The sequence below is a fragment of the Nylanderia fulva genome, unplaced genomic scaffold (assembly GCF_048542155.1).
Source record: "Nylanderia fulva isolate GAGA-0341 unplaced genomic scaffold, ASM4854215v1 Scaffold9, whole genome shotgun sequence".
In the NCBI taxonomy this organism is placed as follows: domain Eukaryota; kingdom Metazoa; phylum Arthropoda; class Insecta; order Hymenoptera; family Formicidae; genus Nylanderia; species Nylanderia fulva.
Genome location: NW_028191026.1, coordinates 560,677 through 579,166, shown reverse-complemented (window position 1 = coordinate 579,166; position 18,490 = coordinate 560,677). Strand labels below are relative to the sequence as shown.

Below are 18,490 nucleotides of genomic sequence, written 5' to 3'. Positions count from 1 at the left end.
GTTAACAGGAGAATATATTGTGCAAAGAGGTATTAGGAGTTCGCTATTAGGAAAATATATTTGCGAAGAGGTCTCTTAAAAATTGACGGTCGGTAAATTACCATCGTCTGTAAGTTACCATCAGAATTACCGACATCTATTTTCTGACTTACCTCTTCGCAAATATATTCTCCTAATAACTACCTCTTCGCGAAATATATTTTCCTGTTAACTCAAACGATTTTTCAAGCATCTTAGACGCATGACCGTATAATATACATGTGAAACATAACCTGTTCTAGATTTAATAATGCTAAATAATTTTTATGAATTGATACTTTTAAGTGAAAAATTGACAATAATAAAAATTACAACGTGTACTACAATGAATGTTGTTATTAACAATTATAATATTTAATCAGGATGTGAAAGAAAAGAAGAAAGAAAATACTGTAGATCAAAAGAAAAACATAATGGTAAAAGGAGAGGAATAAACTAAAAAATAAAGCGACTTCAATTATTATTGTAATATTACATTGCTAAAAAATGCCGGTTTATCAGGAAGCCGAAGTAATTACATCTTTATATTATTAAAAATATATACAGAGAGATCAATATTTGTGAATTTTCAATATATTTTACATTTGTTTACTGACAAATATGAATAAAAATTAATATTTATTTAGCAAATCCAAGCACAAACTATTATTGTTATTCATCCTGGCTCTATGTATCTTCGTATGGGTTGTGCTTCTGATCTGAAACTTGTTACATTATTACATGCTGTGGCAAGAAGACGTTTACCAAATGGAAGAAAATACAAAGACAGTTTTCTGCCACCAGCTGTTATATTAGTAAGTATAAACATGTGTGAAATAGTGAAAAGATTTTTTTTATCAACATTGTTTTTTTATAGACAAAGGAATTGACACAAGCAATGGAAGAGTCTCGGCTGCAGGTATCGCATACTTTACAATCCTGTTTACAATCAGATAAAAGTTGAAGGTATGCAACTCCACTACAACAAATAGCAGCCTTTAATCGCAGATCCAGTCCAGAAGTCTCTTCTCCATGCAACATGAAATGGACAAATACTGATCATGACATAGTTGTTGGTGATGATATTTTGTCATTAGAGATCCAGAGGAAGAATCTAATTTTAATATTCATTTCTCTATAAAAGAGGTGAAGTCAACATACATGCAGGTCCAGATGGCAGTTTAACAGCTATCATGGCAGATTTAAAAACAATTTGGGAATATGTAATGACTGAAAAGCTGGATATTCCTTCGGGAGATTTAAAGCACTATCGTGCAGTGCTTGTTGTACCTGATATTTATCATCGACCTTATTTGAAGGAATTAACTACATTATTGTTGGACGAAATTGGTTTTGATCGCTGTATTCTGTTGCAAGTCAGTTTCTACTCATAATATTGCTAATATTTATTTTTACATATAATCTTTACACTAATAGAGTTTTATAAATTTCTTATTTTATTATATTTTTTATGTTTTATTCTAATCAACTGTTATATTTTAACAAATAATTTGAAATTGAAGTATAATTACTATTACATTAACAGGATCATGTAGGCGCGCTATTTGGTGCAGGTTTGGGTTATGCGTGTGTGGTAGATGTTGGAGCACAGAAGATATCAGTGTCATGTGTGGAAGATGCAATTTCTCATAAGAATAAGCGAGTACGTATGGATTATGGTGGTGCAGATGTCACACAGACCTTTTTCTGGCTTTTACAAAAATCAGCATTTCCATACAAATTGTGTGATCCTATTAACAAATTGGATGCATTGCTTTTGGACCAATTAAAGATAGATCTCTGTCATGTGGATTTAAATGTATGTGGCTCACAAGAGAAAACGTTTGTTGTTAGAAAGCCAAAACAACAAACAAAGACATATACCTTGCAGGTACCTTTTATATTCCCTCTTCTTATAAAAAGAAATTATATATTTTTCTTCTTATATGTGTAAATATTAAACTGTACTGAAATTTGTTCAACAGGTAGGAGATGCATGCTTAATAGCACCTTTGAGCTTGTTTCAACCTGAATTGTTCAGAATTACTGGAACTCATAATGTTCATGTTCAGAAACGATCATTAGGAGATCCAGAAGATCCTTATGATGAGAATTATTTAAGAGAAACGAGCGTAAGTGTTCATTTTTTAAAACAAATATATATGTTTAGTTAGTTTATTATTATGTAAAATTTTAGTTTAGTATTATGTAATTTTTTCTTCAAAGCATTATACTTATGTAAAAAAAGAATAGAAAGTAAGACCATTTATTTAGCACAGTATAAATTAAGTAAAATAAGCATTAAGAATGTATTTCTAATATTTATATGAAAACTTTAGAAAAAACGATATCTTTATATTCATCAAGTTCAGTTTTGACTATGTTTCTTTATTTTCATTAATTACGTTTAAATTTACCTCAATTAATTTCTTTTTCAGAGACGCGGAATAAAGGAATCTTTAAATCATTCATCAGAGATGCAGGAGGAAACTACAACTGTACCTACTACTGTGGGTGAAGACGAGGTTGTAGTCGACGCGGTTGGGGATTCCGTACTTAGTTTGTCTAATCGCGATTTAGAAGTTCCTCGAGATTTTGTGGTTCCACAACAATTATTAGGGCTTGATCAAGCCATATTACAAAGTATAGAACGATGTTATAAGTATAAAATTATTTATTTACTAAAGAAGAACTTATAACTCAAAGAGAAATAATTAATTTTATTTCCACAGCCAATGAAGATTTCAAGAGAAAAATGTATAGTTGCGTGCTAGTTATAATGTTATCGAAAAACACGTGAATACGAAGTGTATGAACGTGGTTTAAAATTTAAAATTTATTTTAATAATGTTTTTATCATATTATATTATTTCCAAGATTATCCAATAATATACGCATATATATTTTTTTCGAGTATTATTTTACAATAAATTGCACAATAGTAAACACAGAAAAAAGTATATTTAATAATAATAATTCATACACTTTATTAAAATTATTAATAATAATTTAATAATAATAAAAAGTGTTCGAAAAATCGAAGAGGTTAGCGGCGATAAATGTCTCGGAAATGTTCGAAAAATCATTTCTGAGTTAACAGGAGAATATATTGTGCAAAGAGGTATTAGGAGTTCGCTATTAGGAGAATATATATGCGAAGAGGTCTCTTAAAAAATTGACGGTCGGTAAATTACCATCGTCGGTAAGTTATCATCGTCTGTAAGTTACCATCAGAATTACCGACATTTATTTTCTAACTTACCTCTTCGCAAATATATTCTCTTAATAACTACCTCTTCGCGAAATATATTTTCCTGTTAACTCAAACGATTTTTCAAGCATCTTAGACGCATGACCGTATAACATACATGTGAAACATAACCTGTTCTAGATTTAATAATGCTAAATAATTTTTATGAATTGAGAAAGCCGCAAATGTTATCGAAAAACACGTGAATACTGTCATTAATAATTGGGAATTTAATGTAATTTTAATTGAATTTAATTTTTATATGTATGTATATAATATAACAAACATTCCTAAAATTATAAAATATATATAATTTGAAAAATCATGAAGTTGTTTTTTTTCTTTTTTTATCGGTTTTTTTTTTCTCGCGCCACTGACTGGATGATTATTTATGTCTTCAACCTGTCTTCTAGATTATGTTCTTTTTTTATCGACAAAATATAAGATAAACTTTAATTAATTTGTACAGGAAAAAGATTTATAAATATTGTATTATACAGTATTTTAATAATAACAAAGGAAGAAGCGTTCTTATTTCAGATATTTGTATATTATATATATATGTGTGTGTGTGTGTGTCTGCGTGTGTGTACATACATTCCGTATATAGATATCAGAGAACCGCCAAAAAATATATAGTGAGATATTTTTTCATATTAGCAATAATATGTGATATATATAATATATACGTTTTAATGTTTGTATGTTATGTCTTTAAATTTAATTTATTTCTTGTTTGTAGCTAATTTGAAATAGAAATAACATGATAAAGATACAGTATACATCCTAACCTAACCTATTTTAAAGTTTATTGAATATATATATATATATATATATATATATATATATATATATATATATATATATTCACACACATATACATACATATAAAAATTAAATTCAATTAAAATATATATATATATTGAATTTTGTCATTAAAATTTTAATTAAATATTATCTTTTCTTGTAACATTTCAAATTTTATTTACAGGATTACAGAACTAATTGGATGAATTTTGTTAAGAGACTTTCAGTTTAAACTATACATATTTATTTTTTTTAAAATGGAATATACATTAGAGGACGCTTTAGACACGCTAATGGATAAGAAAATAAAGCAAGAAAAAAATATAGAAGACTTAATAAATAAAATATCAAATAATGAAGTCTTTTCTTTGAAATCATCAAGTACACTTGAGGATATAAAAATTAAACAAGAGGAGCTATATCAAAGCTTGTTAAAAGAAATTGAACAAGTAGAACCTGAAGATTATCCAATTCCAAGAACATCTGATTTACGAGTTGAAGTATTAAATGAAATGGAAAAAGAGATTTATGACATGCAAAAACTCCACAAAAATCTAGAACAAAAACTTTCTGATATTCAGGAAGATATCACATAGTAAGTATAACAATGCAAAAATTTCATTGCAATTTGTGTATCACATCAATTTCATCATCATATCTATTATAGTTTGAAAAATAAAAAAGAGGGGCTCAAAAAAATGCAAGAGGCTTATTTGGATATGACAGAGACTTTTGCGAATAAAACCTATGAGAAGGAACTTGTTCTAACTAAACGTATATTTCAAGAAGTGAGGAATGATTTAGTATGTAAACTTGGAATTTGTTTGATATATTTTTTTATTATATAAAATTGTGCTTTTACTAAGATGTGAAACAAAAATCGATATTTGTTAAATTCTTTTTACAGTATACTGTGGTTGATACAATTTTTGCTGACAATGAAAGCTTCAAAGAGTTATTAGCAGTAAGCAAAATTATTTATAAACTGCAATCTATATTTTCTTAAAGTTTTTAATAATATGAATATATAAAATTGTATTTTAATCGTATAATTATAATTTAATTATATGAATAATTTTAGGCACTAACATCCGCTTATATGAAAGGGGGAGATGACGTTTATGTAAATGTTTCACCGGATGTTTTGGATCATGTAAATTTTCTAGTAGAAAATGATATAGTACAATATCACCGTAACGATAAGACTAAAATTAGAATGACTGAGTTACTATAATACGTCCAATAAATATTTAATTACAAATATGAATTACTGTTGGTGCAGCGCAATAAATTATATATTGGTTGTAATAATATTGTTTAAAAAAATACTTTTTTTTAATATATTGGTAATATTGATTTAAAAAATGTGTGAAAATGCAACATTATAATTGTTATTTAAATAAATATTATATGCATTGACACATTTATTGAAGAACATTGGAACAGGATGTATGCAAATGTTTCTAGTGAAGCAGATGACTTCACAAAATATAAATTTTGAGGAAAAGTAGTTCATTTAGTATATAGTATATACAGATAATTGCCAATTATGAAAAATAATTTAAAAAAACAAATTAATATTTTGTTGATAATATAAACGTTTGATAAGTAAATAAATAAACGTTGGTATGATACACTTTAGTTTTGGAAATCAACATTACAAAATTGATGTAAAGAGAAATATTCTCCTTGTTATTAAAATAGGCATAAATTTTCGGATTTTTATATCACTAATCATAGTGAATAAGGGAATTTCTAGAGTGTTTCCATCTTTCCTTCTATTGTAGACTATGTGTTAGACTTTATTATATTATGTACTATATAATTATTAATAAGTAATATAATAAATAGCAGATATCGTTTTTTACCACAAAAAAGGTGATCTTTCTCTTAATATTCTTACTCCCCACCGGTGCCATTCAGTTCGAGTGATCCACAACTCCTGCGCTGATTCCAAGCAACTTAAAATTCCTGCTCCTTTCCAAGTCGTCATACCAGGATCCATGTCCTTTGGCTGTGTTATAATATCCAGTTGTTCTACAATAATAATACGAAAAAGCTCGATTTTTTGTCTTTTAAAGAATGACAGATTAATAGCTTTATCCATTATTAATTACATGAAAAAAAATGTTATATTTTATTCTATAAAATCTCATAAGATATTAATGCATATAATTTCATATAAAAATATTTTTATAATTTTCTGTTCATAATATAATGCAATTGATTGACAAGTATTTAAAAAAAAAAGTACTTACCAGGTCTGTATGTATAAGGTGTTTGAAGAGATATTCGATTGCGAAGCCATGTACCAATACCCTTGAATTTTAAACCCGATCCGACGACTAGCACGCAACTATACATTTTTCTCTTGAAATCTTCATTGGCTGTGGAAATAAAATTAATTATATTCTCTTTGAGTTATAAGTTCTTCTTTAGTAAATAAATAATTTTATACTTACAACATCGTTCTATACTTTGTAATATGGCTTGATCAAGCCCCAATAATTGTTGTGGGACCACAAAATCTCGAGGAACTTCTAAATCGCGATTAGACAAACTAGGTACGGAATCCCCAACTGCGTCGACTACAACCTCGTCTTCACCCACAGTAGTAGGTACAGTTGTAGTTTCCTCCTGCATCTCTGATGAATGATCTAAAGATTCCTTTATTCCGCGTCTCTGAAAAAGAAATTAATTGAGGTAAATTTAAACGTAATTAATGAAAATAAAGAAACATAGTCAAAACTGAACTTGAGGAATATAAAGATATCGTTTTTTCTAAAGTTTTCATATAAATATTAGAAATACATTCTTAATGCTTATATTACTTAATTTATACTGTGCTAAATAAATGGTCTTACTTTCTATTCTTTTTTTACATAAGTATAATGCTTTGTAGAAAAATTTTACATAATACTAAACTAAAATTTTACATAATACTACACTAACTAAACATATATATTAGTTTTAAAAAATGAACACTTACGCTCGTTTCTCTTAAATAATTCTCATCATAAGGATCTTCTGGATCTCCTAATGATCGTTTCTGAACATGAACATTATGAGTTCCAGTAATTCTGAACAATTCAGGTTGAAACAAGCTCAAAGGTGCTATTAAGCATTCATCTCCTACCTGTTGAACAAATTTCAGTACAGTTTAATATTTACACATAAAAGAGGAAAAGTATATAAGTTCTTTTTATAAGAAGAGAGAATATAAAGGTACCTGCAAGGTATATGTCTCTGTTTGTTGTTTTGGCTTTCTAACAACAAACGTTTTCTCTTGTGAGCCACATACATTTAAATCCACATGACAAAAATCTATTTTCAATTGGTCCAAAAGCAATGCATCCAATTTGTTAATAGGATCACACAATTTGTATGGAAATGCTGATTTTTGTAAAAGCCAGAAAAAGGTCTGTGTGACATCTGCACCACCATAATCCATACGTACTCGCGTATCCTTATGAGAAATTGCATCTTCCACACATGACACTGATATCTTCTGTGCTCCAACATCTACCACACACGCATAACCCAAACCTGCACCAAATAGCGCGCCTACATGATCCTGTTAATGTAATAGTAATTATACTTCAATTTCAAATCATTTGTTAAAATATAACAGTTGATTAGAATAAAACATAAAAAATATAATAAAATAAGAAATTTATAAAACTATTTGTGTAAAAATTATATGTAAAACTAAATATTAGCAATATTATGAGTAGAAACTGACTTGCAACAGAATACAGCGACCAAAACCAATTTCGTCCAACAATAATGTAGTTAATTCCTTCAAATAAGGTCGATGATAAATATCAGGTACAACAAGCACTGCACGATAGTGTTTTAAATCTCTCAAAGGAATATCCAGCTTTTCAGTCAATACATATTCCCAAATTGTTTTTAAATCTGCCATGATAGCTGTTAAACTGCCATCTGGACCTGCATGTATGTTGACTTCACCTCTTTTATAGGGAAAATGAATATTAAAATTAGATTCTTCCTCTGGATCTAATGACAAAATATCATCACCAACAACTATGTCACGATCAGTATTTGTCCATTTCATGTTGCATGGAGAAGAGATTTCTGGACTGGATCTGCGATTAAAGGCTGCTATTTGTTGTGGTGGAGTTGCATACCTTCGACTTCCATCTGATTGTAAACAGGATTGTAAAGTATGCGATACCTGCAGCCGAGACTCTTCCATTGCTTGTGTCAATTCCTTTGTCTATAAAAAAACAATGTTGATAAAAAAAATCTTTTCACTATTTCACACATGTTTATACTTACTAATATAACAGCTGGTGGCAGAAAACTGTCTTTGTATTTTATTCCATTTGGTAAACGTCTTCTTGCCACAGCATGTAATAATGTAACAGGTTTCAGATCAGAAGCACGACCCATACGAAGATACATAGAGCCAGGATGAATAACAATAATAGTTTGTGCTTGGATTTGCTAAATAAATATTAATTTTTAATCATATTTGTCAGTAAACAAATGTAAAATATATTGAAAATTCACAAATATTGATCTCTCTGTATATATTTTTAATAATATAAAAATGTAATTACTTCTGCTTCCTGATAAACCGGCATTTTTTAGCAATGTAATATTACAATAATAATTGAAGTCGTTTTATTTTTTAGTTTATTCTTCTCCTTTTACCATTATGTTTTTCTTTTGATCTACAGTATTTTCATTCTTCTTTTCTTTCACATCCTGATTAAATATTATAATTGTTAATAACAACATTCATTGTAGTACACGTTGTATTTTTTATTATTGTCAATTTTTCACTTAAATGTATCAATTCATAAAAATTATTTAGCATTATTAAATCTAGAACAGGTTATGTTTCACATGTATGTCATACGGTCATGCGTCTAAGATGCTTGAAAAATCGTTTGAGTTAACAGGAAAATATATTTCGCGAAGAGGTAGTAGGTAGTAATGCAGCAAAATATGTCTGAAAAATTGTTTGAGGTAATAGGAAAATATATTTTGCGAAGAGGTAGTTATTAAGAGAATATATTTGCGAAGAGGTAAGTCAGAAAATAGATGTCGGTAATTCTGATGGTAACTTACAAACGATGATAACTTACCGACGATGGTAATTTACCGACCGTCAATTTTTTAAGAGACCTCTTCGCATATATATTCTCCTAATAGCGAACTCCTAATACCTCTTTGCACAATATATTCTCCTGTTAACTCAGAAATGATTTTTCGAACATTTCCGAGGCATTTATCGCCGCTAACCTCTTCGATTTTTCGAACACTTTTTATTATTATTAAATTATTATTAATAATTTTAATAAAGTGTATGAATTATTATTATTAAATATACTTTTTTCTGTGTTTACTATTGTGCAATTTATTGTAAAATAATACTCGAAAAAAATATATATGCGTATATTATTGGATAATCTTGGAAATAATATAATATGATAAAAACATTATTAAAATAAATTTTAAATTTTAAACCACGTTCATACACTTCGTATTCACGTGTTTTTCGATAACATTATAACTAGCACGCAACTATACATTTTTCTCTTGAAATCTTCATTGGCTGTGGAAATAAAATTAATTATTTCTCTTTGAGTTATAAGTTCTTCTTTATTAAATAAATAATTTTATACTTATAACATCGTTCTATACTTTGTAATATGGCTTGATCAAGACCTAATAATTGTTGTGGAACCACAAAATCTCGAGGAACTTCTAAATCGCGATTAGACAAACTAGGTACGGAATCCCCAACCGCGTCGACTACAACCTCGTCTTCACCCACAGTAGTAGGTACAGTTGTAGTTTCCTCCTGCATCTCTGATGAATGATTTAAAGATTCCTTTATTCCGCGTCTCTGAAAAAGAAATTAATTGAGGTAAATTTAAACGTAATTAATGAAAATAAAGAAACATAGTCAAAACTGAACTTGATGAATATAAAGATATCATTTTTTCTAAAGTTTTCATATAAATATTAGAAATACATTCTTAATGCTTATTTTACTTAATTTATACTGTGCTAAATAAATGGTCTTACTTTCTATTCTTTTTTTACATAAGTATAATGCTTTGAAGAAAAAATTACATAATACTAAACTAAAATTTTACATAATAATAAACTAACTAAACATATATATTTGTTTTAAAAAATGAACACTTACGCTCGTTTCTCTTAAATAATTCTCATCATAAGGATCTTCTGGATCTCCTAATGATCGTTTCTGAACATGAACATTATGAGTTCCAGTAATTCTGAACAATTCAGGTTGAAACAAGCTCGAAGGTGCTATTAAGCATGCATCTCCTACCTGTTGAACAAATTTCAGTACAGTTTAATATTTACACATATAAGAAGAAAAATATATAATTTCTTTTTATAAGAAGAGGGAATATAAAAGGTACCTGCAAGGTATATGTCTTTGTTTGTTGTTTTGGCTTTCTAACAACAAACGTTTTCTCTTGTGAGCCACATACATTTAAATCCACATGACAGAGATCTATCTTTAATTGGTCCAAAAGCAATGCATCCAATTTGTTAATAGGATCACACAATTTGTATGGAAATGCTGATTTTTGTAAAAGCCAGAAAAAGGTCTGTGTGACATCTGCACCACCATAATCCATACGTACTCGCTTATTCTTATGAGAAATTGCATCTTCCACACATGACACTGATATCTTCTGTGCTCCAACATCTACCACACACGCATAACCCAAACCTGCACCAAATAGCGCGCCTACATGATCCTGTTAATGTAATAGTAATTATACTTCAATTTCAAATTATTTGTTAAAATATAACAGTTGATTAGAATAAAACATAAAAAATATAATAAAATAAGAAATTTATAAAACTCTATTAGTGTAAAGATTATATGTAAAAATAAATATTAGCAATATTATGAGTAGAAACTGACTTGCAACAGAATACAGCGATCAAAACCAATTTCGTCCAACAATAATGTAGTTAATTCCTTCAAATAAGGTCGATGATAAATATCAGGTACAACAAGCACTGCACGATAGTGCTTTAAATCTCTCGAAGGAATATCCAGCTTTTCAGTCAATACATATTCCCAAATTGTTTTTAAATCTGCCATGATAGCTGTTAAACTGCCATCTGGACCTGCATGTATGTTGACTTCACCTCTTTTATAGAGAAATGAATATTAAAATTAGATTCTTCCTCTGGATCTCTAATGACAAAATATCATCACCAACAACTATGTCATGATCAGTATTTGTCCATTTCATGTTGCATGGAGAAGAGATTTCTGGACTGGATCTGCGATTAAAGGCTGCTATTTGTTGTAGTGGAGTTGCATACCTTCAACTTTTATCTGATTGTAAACAGGATTGTAAAGTATGCGATACCTGCAGCCGAGACTCTTCCATTGCTTGTGTCAATTCCTTTGTCTATAAAAAAACAATGTTGATAAAAAAAATCTTTTCACTATTTCACACATGTTTATACTTACTAATATAACAGCTGGTGGCAGAAAACTGTCTTTGTATTTTCTTCCATTTGGTAAACGTCTTCTTGCCACCGCATGTAATAATGTAACAAGTTTCAGATCAGAAGCACGACCCATACGTAGATACATAGAGCCAGGATGAATAACAATAATAGTTTGTGCTTGGATTTGCTAAATAAATATTAATTTTTATTCATATTTGTCAGTAAACAAATGTAAAATATATTGAAAATTCACAAATATTGATCTCTCTGTATATATTTTTAATAATATAAAGATGTAATTATCTCGGCTTCCTGATAAACCGGCATTTTTTAGCAATGTAATATTACAATAATAATTGAAGTCGCTTTATTTTTTAGTTTATTCCTCTCCTTTTACCATTGTTTTTCTTTTGATCTACAGTATTTTCTTTCTTCTTTTCTTTCACATCCTGATTAAATATTATAATTGTTAATAACAACATTCATTGTAGTACACGTTGTAATTTTTATTATTGTCAATTTTTCACTTAAAAGTATCAATTCATAAAAATTATTTAGCATTATTAAATCTAGAACAGGTTATGTTTCACATGTATATTATACGGTCATGCGTCTAAGATGCTTGAAAAATCGTTTGAGTTAACAGGAAAATATATTTTGCGAAGAGGTAGTTATTAGGAGAATATATTTGCGAAGAGGTAAGTCAGAAAATAGATGTCGGTAATTCTGATGGTAACTTACAGACGATGGTAACTTACCAACGATGGTAATTTACCGACCGTCAATTTTTAAGAGACCTCTTCGCAAATATATTCTCCTAATAGCGAACTCCTAATACCTCTTTGCACAATATATTCTCCTGTTAACTCAGAAATGATTTTTCGAACATTTCCGAGACATTTATCGCCGCTAACCTCTTCGACTTTTCGAACACTTTTTATTATTATTAAATTATTATTAATAATTTTAATAAAGTGTATGAATTATTATTATTAAATATACTTTTTTCTGTGTTTACTATTGTGCAACTTATTGTAAAATAATACTCGAAAAAAATATATGCGTATATTATTGGATAATCTTGGAAATAATATAATATGATAAAAACATTAATGAAATAAATTTTAAACCGCGTTCATTATACATTCCGTATTCACGTGTTTTTTGATAAATATAAATTGAAATTCCAAGAAGAAATAAATTCTCGAAAATGAAAAGTACGAGAAGAATATAATTAAATAAGTGCAAATCAAAATTCTAAGCTTTACAAGTGTAAAGAATCTAACTATATTGCTTTTCTTTTGTCATTTTTATAAAATATTTTTAGGCTATTCTTTTGGCAAAAAATAATTAATCTTTATTCAGCATAACAATGAGATAGAAATCATATAACAATTAATAAATGCAATTAAATTTGACACTGATTAGGATACAATATATATATATATATTTTTACAATGAATAAATATAAAATAAAAATCAGACCAATTGGTGCATGCTATATAAATATTTTCTGTTTCTCTTTAAGAACATATAATTTGCTCGCACTTGTTATTTTAAGTTGTTTCTGAGTTATTTATTGATTATTTAAAAAAATGTATAGCAACTCAAGTTATAAAAGTAATTAATTCATCTCGATTATTTTTGATTGCTTGTTTGTAATGTAAATGACAAAAGAAAAACAATATAGTTAGATTCTTTACATTTGTAAAGCTTAGAATTTTGATTTGCACTTATTTAATTATATTCTTCTCGTACTTTTCATTTTCGAGAATTTATTTCTTCTTGGAATTTCAATTTATATTATTTAGTGATTACATTTGGTTATTTTTCCGATTTTCGAGTTTAATTTTGTTTAGAATATTACAATTTATGTCATCGTTTTAATTATTTTCTCCTTGTATTTTTCTGATTTTTCAAAAACGAGTTGCGAACAAAGGTTTATTCCCTACTACATTGTTTCTCGACATAATCTGCAGCCTTTTGTATTATACGAGCTGCAGCCTCGGGAGTGCCATACTTTTCTTCGAAATTTATAAACTTTGTAAATAAAGTCTTCATTTTTCTCGCTGGAAGCGTTTGGACACACGCCCGTTCTAATACTCTCCTGCAAATGTGTAAACACAAAATATTATATTTATATTTAACATTTATTAAAATAATCTATTTTTCTCTCACGCTTGAAACATATTGCATTATCTTTACCTGGCCAGATCAAGGTCTTCAGATTTGATTAAGCAGTCTACGTAACATGACCATACATCAACACGTTTTGGATAAGAACTAAGGATATGCTCGAATAGTGTCTGTGCTCGTTCCTTATCTCCTAATTTGTTCTCCAAATTCGCAAATCTTACCAACAAATTCACATCTGTAAAAAAATGTATACATACAGTTAATAATACAAGTTATTTTATAATATTATATTATATATTATTATATATATTATATTATTATACAAGTTGTTTTTACACTGCACTTACGTTGAGATGCAGGCAAGGATTGTATGGCCCGTTGCATAATGTGTCGCGATTTTTCTTTCAGACCAATTTTTAATAGAACAGCACCGCAGTTTATCCACATTTCTGGATTTTGTTTGAATTTTCCAATCATAGTGTCGATCAACTTTTCCAACTCGACTTTTCTACCAGCATCTGCATGTATAGTCAACAAGTGTGTATATATTTTGAACGCGTCGTTGGTCCTCACAGCTTCCTGAAACGCGTCGTTCAGAGATTCCGGAGTGCCAAACCTGGACTCTAGATTTAACAAAGCGTTCCATACGTTCAACCGTTCCTTTTCTTCCCTGAAGCTGATTGTTTTGATGGCGCGTTTGATGACCGTTCTCGCTTTATCGATTTCCGTGGCTTGCAAATGATACGCCATATACTGCAACCAGTACATGGAATTGTTGGGATGCGAGAGAACCAATTTATCAAACTGATACGTCGAGTTGGGTGTTTGATTACTCGCCAGAGCTTCTTCTCGTTGACGGATCCTGCGTTCCTTCTCGCGCTCCTGCTCTCGACGCTCGGCTGCGCTCAATTTCTTCTTCTTTCGCTTAGATTCTTCCTCCTCAGGATCCTCTTCCTCATCGCTGGACGGTTCAATGGGAGCAGCTACGTTTGCCTTATCGTCCCAGGAAAATCCACACTCCTGAATGTGTAATCTATTCGCAACTGGCTGATCTTCTTCGTTTTCACTCTCTGACGAATCTGTAGTCAATTCAGAATCCTCATCTATATCTTTTATTCTACTTTCCTTTTCTTCTTTGATTTCAGCTACATTTTCCTTCTTACTCTTTTTCTTCGGTACTTGTTCTGGTGGGTTCCTTTGCGTTATATCGGATTGTTCAGATGCTTCCTTTCTCTTCAATTTCTTCGTAGTTACAGGTACGTCTTTCGGGATTTTGCTTTCGAACGCAGATTTTAGCATACAGGCGGGAATGAAATCGGTTTCGGTTCTCGTCATTATGACATATAATCGAATCTTGGCGTGAATCGCGTAAGGCGTTAAATCAGGAGAGGTGTCGTTGATGTGTTGGCGAACCGGTAACGCTGCTAAATATCCTGAACCATTACGTTTAATGAGAACGAGTATCGTCCACTTGGTAATCATTAAAATTTCAGCTCTCAGGACAACTCCAGTAGGAAGTTCCGGGAGAGTTTTCTGTTTTGAACTGATGCTATTTATTATTCTTGGCAACAACGAGACGTCGACGAGTTCGTGGACGTAGTTCTTCCACAAGATTGTACCAGACACCTTGTCCCCAACTTGATACACATTGAAATAATGATCTTTACGTACTATTCCTGTCAAATGATTGTGATCTAATCGAAGCACAAGACCGTGTTCAGTAATCTTCTCGACAATGCCAGTGATCTTTTGACCCAAGACTGCTGATGAAATCGGTCTGTTCTTGTAAAACGTATTCTTCGCTAATTCCGACAATCTGTTGAGATATAAACTCAAAACATCCACTGCTGTCATCATTCTAACTTCTTTCTCCAGCGAATTGTCGCACACATCTTTCAAGGCCATCGACAGAGTCAAGTACTTCTCTCGCTTATTGATACCTGTGATTTTAACGAATAATATTTGATTGACGTACAATAGTTCGAAATTACTGATGTTCTTGTAAGATACAAATCCTAATTTCGAATAATTTTCAATAGGTAAGATGACTCTCACACCGTCTTGCGATATATCTCTGATTGTACATGGAATGCAATCGCCTATTTTTAACAAATCGAAGCTCCTATATTGTTTTTGCGACACAAAAGTGCGGGAAAGTATTAAACCTGGCTTCGTAGCGAAAACAAGAGCCGACATTACATCTCCGGGAGTACATCTTGATGCCATTAAACCGCCGATTTCGATACACGGTGCCATATGACCCGCAGGTAAGAAGCCTGTCGTGACGTTGTCATCACTTTCTTTATGTATTCTTAAGTAGACTCCTTTGATGGATGATTCTGTGATTGTTCCTTCGAGCATTTCTCCAATCGAGAAATTTACGGTTTGCTGCTTTTGTTTCTCGATAAAAATCTGTAATTTCATTTCATTCTTTTCTATAGAATTGACACGTACAGTAATAGTTTGACCAATGGAATAATTCCAGTTCATATTATTTGCATCGCTGTTTAACGCAGTACGTGGCACCCATCCTTTTACAGCTCCATAAAATCTCACCAACAAACCATTCTTATCTATTTTAGTTATTGTACCGTGATATTTCGATCCACGTTGCGCATCATGTATATCCTGCAAGACTGGTAGTTTGCTCTTTAATAGCGACTGTTTCAGCGTAAACATTACATTCATGTTGGAAATTTTGGGCTGCAAGACTCTTGCCTCGATGCTATCTCCGATTTTCAATGTATTTAATGCGCTTAAACCACTATCGGATACGTGTAACGGTGGAATAAATCCTGAAATATTTCCTGTTTGCACATGTATGTAACCATTACTTGTATCAATATCTGTAATGTTTACAGTAATAATATCTCCACAATTAAGATCAGAAACTGAAAAGTATTTCTGTTTTAAAACTTCATCTTCCATTGTGCAGACATAAAGATGTTCCATCCAATTGTAGGCGAGTATCCTGCACTTGTGTGTGGAATCTTGCTTAAACTCGGTCGGAATTTTCGCAAACGGGACATTGGTTTTCGGAAAAGAAACAAATCCACGTAGTCCAGATTTGGATATCTTTAAAATGATTCCATTGGATTCCCTATATGAAACTTTGGCCTTTCGTATAATATCACCTTTACTTAATTTCTCTTTTTCAGATTCGTCAGTTAATAGACTAAAGTAAGCTAATTTCACAGTTGGCAATATATATAACAATGTACCAGTCACTTCCATATTTTCTACATACGTGGATAAAGGATTGTCTAGATAAATTTGGTTTACATATCCAATGTTATCTTGTCCAAATGTAACTTGCAAACCATTGGAGAGCACTTTTGTCACACAAAGGGACAATTTTGTTCCTGGTGTTAGAACGTCTAAAGAGACTATATCATGTATGTTGACATTTTTAATCTTTTTTTTCTTAGCTGACAATTTAATGACAGATGAATAATCTGTTGTTTCTAGCTCCTTTATTGTGGACAAAAGTTGATTACCTGGAACTAAATAATTTATAACGTATAAATCATTTTCTACAGCAGAACAATATTAATTCATTATGCGATATTAGTTATACTTACAATAACGCTTTCCTTTATCTACATTTTCGGTAGCAAGAAATGCTCTAACATTAGCTATGCCTGTGTCAACTACATAGCCATGATCCTCTATACTCTTAATAGTGCAAACTATTGTTGTATTTTTTACAAGAGAACTGCTATGAATATTCTGATTTATTAATTGTGGTTCCAGAGATAAGTTGTACAACCATTTTCCTTGGACATTTATACTCTTGACATAACACACTACATAATCACCAGGATTATATAAATCTGGTAGTGCTTTAAATTCATTTGATTGGATGGTTTTTGTGTTAATGATATTTTGCAATAGATTTGTATATGACTCGCTGAGATTTGTGACTTCTACACGTCCTAAAATTCCACCTGGTATAGATACAATTAAGTCATATTCTGACACTCGAGAAATCCGGCCAAGAATTGTCATTCCTTCACGTAATGTTGCTTTAGATAAGCGTTCTGCAGTGGCAATAAGATTTATCTCTTTACCACTTGCATTGTTATCTTTCTTCTTTCGAGGTTTTTGTTTCTTATTCGCTTTAGATTGTTGATCAAACTATAAAATAAAAACATTATACTATTAATTCCATTTACATGAATGCACAAATAAATTTCTGTATGTATACGAAATTTAATTAAAAAAAATATTAATATCAATTCTTTAATTTCAGATGTATATTCAAATGAAATATATACCAAAGTTTGATATTGAACTAAAAAAGAAAAATTGTTAATAAAGAATAAAGAAAGCTATGCTTTTCGCGTTTTTAAATTTTATAAATTCGAATAAATTTTAGGAGTAACCAGAATAAAATTATATATTCACCACATTTGATGATCTCTTAATTTCAGGTTTTTTTCCACCTCTGGGAAAACTCTCCATCTATAAATATAACAAGAATTAATTAAGAATCAAATAATGAAACTTTTCTTTCTTTTTCTAAACATAAAAGGATATTAGATTAACAATATTGGTTAAGCATGAATTTCTGTTGAGATATTGAATTTATTAATGCACATAAATTTGAAAAATCTTTATCGTATATTTTATTGCAATTATAATTTATCACATACTTACTGTGCAATTTATATAAAGAAATTTCGCGTGTATCAATGAATTTAATATTTCATTGACTCACGTGGACCACGTTTTAAAGGTTAGGGTTAGGCACAGTATTTTGTCACGTGACACGAGAGCGAATTCAGCGCCGCT

General features: G+C 30.2%; 3 protein-coding genes and 2 pseudogenes across 5 annotated transcripts; 2 read left to right on the top strand and 3 right to left on the bottom strand.

Annotated features, from left to right (window-relative positions):
* The first annotated feature begins 97 nt into the window (after nt 1-97).
* LOC114946461 (actin-related protein 8-like) lies at nt 98-4,322 on the top strand (annotated as a pseudogene). The gene is made up of 8 exons (XR_014926433.1): nt 98-549; nt 666-833; nt 896-1,394; nt 1,565-1,909; nt 2,004-2,150; nt 2,457-2,661; nt 2,751-3,503; nt 4,260-4,322. The product of XR_014926433.1 is annotated as an actin-related protein 8-like (transcript).
* An 8-nt stretch (nt 4,323-4,330) lies between these two features.
* On the top strand, nt 4,331-5,822 carry LOC114946451 (uncharacterized). Its single transcript, XM_029322938.2, has 4 exons — nt 4,331-4,670; nt 4,743-4,878; nt 4,983-5,039; nt 5,157-5,822. The coding sequence occupies exons 1-4, from the start codon at nt 4,333-4,335 to the stop codon at nt 5,307-5,309; spliced, it is 684 nt and encodes a 227-aa protein (XP_029178771.1). The 5' UTR covers nt 4,331-4,332; the 3' UTR covers nt 5,310-5,822.
* LOC114946449 (actin-related protein 8-like) lies at nt 4,338-9,012 on the bottom strand. Its single transcript, XM_029322935.2, has 8 exons — nt 8,662-9,012; nt 8,378-8,545; nt 7,818-8,315; nt 7,305-7,649; nt 7,065-7,211; nt 6,538-6,757; nt 6,334-6,462; nt 4,338-6,112 (listed from the first exon to the last, which is right to left on the bottom strand). Exons 1-8 carry the CDS (start codon nt 8,683-8,685, stop codon nt 5,940-5,942), a joined length of 1,704 nt encoding a protein of 567 aa, XP_029178768.1. The 5' UTR covers nt 8,686-9,012; the 3' UTR covers nt 4,338-5,939.
* On the bottom strand, nt 8,846-12,794 carry LOC114946450 (actin-related protein 8-like; annotated as a pseudogene). Its single transcript, XR_014926434.1, has 7 exons — nt 11,958-12,794; nt 11,580-11,747; nt 11,019-11,517; nt 10,504-10,848; nt 10,263-10,409; nt 9,752-9,956; nt 8,846-9,662 (listed from the first exon to the last, which is right to left on the bottom strand). The product of XR_014926434.1 is annotated as an actin-related protein 8-like (transcript).
* A 644-nt stretch (nt 12,795-13,438) lies between these two features.
* On the bottom strand, nt 13,439-18,477 carry Rrp5 (Ribosomal RNA Processing 5). The gene is made up of 6 exons (XM_029323178.2): nt 18,356-18,477; nt 18,104-18,160; nt 17,278-17,833; nt 14,044-17,199; nt 13,766-13,931; nt 13,439-13,667 (listed from the first exon to the last, which is right to left on the bottom strand). The coding sequence occupies exons 2-6, from the start codon at nt 18,158-18,160 to the stop codon at nt 13,502-13,504; spliced, it is 4,101 nt and encodes a 1,366-aa protein (XP_029179011.1). The 5' UTR covers nt 18,356-18,477; the 3' UTR covers nt 13,439-13,501.
* Between the last annotated feature and the right edge of the window lie 13 nt (nt 18,478-18,490).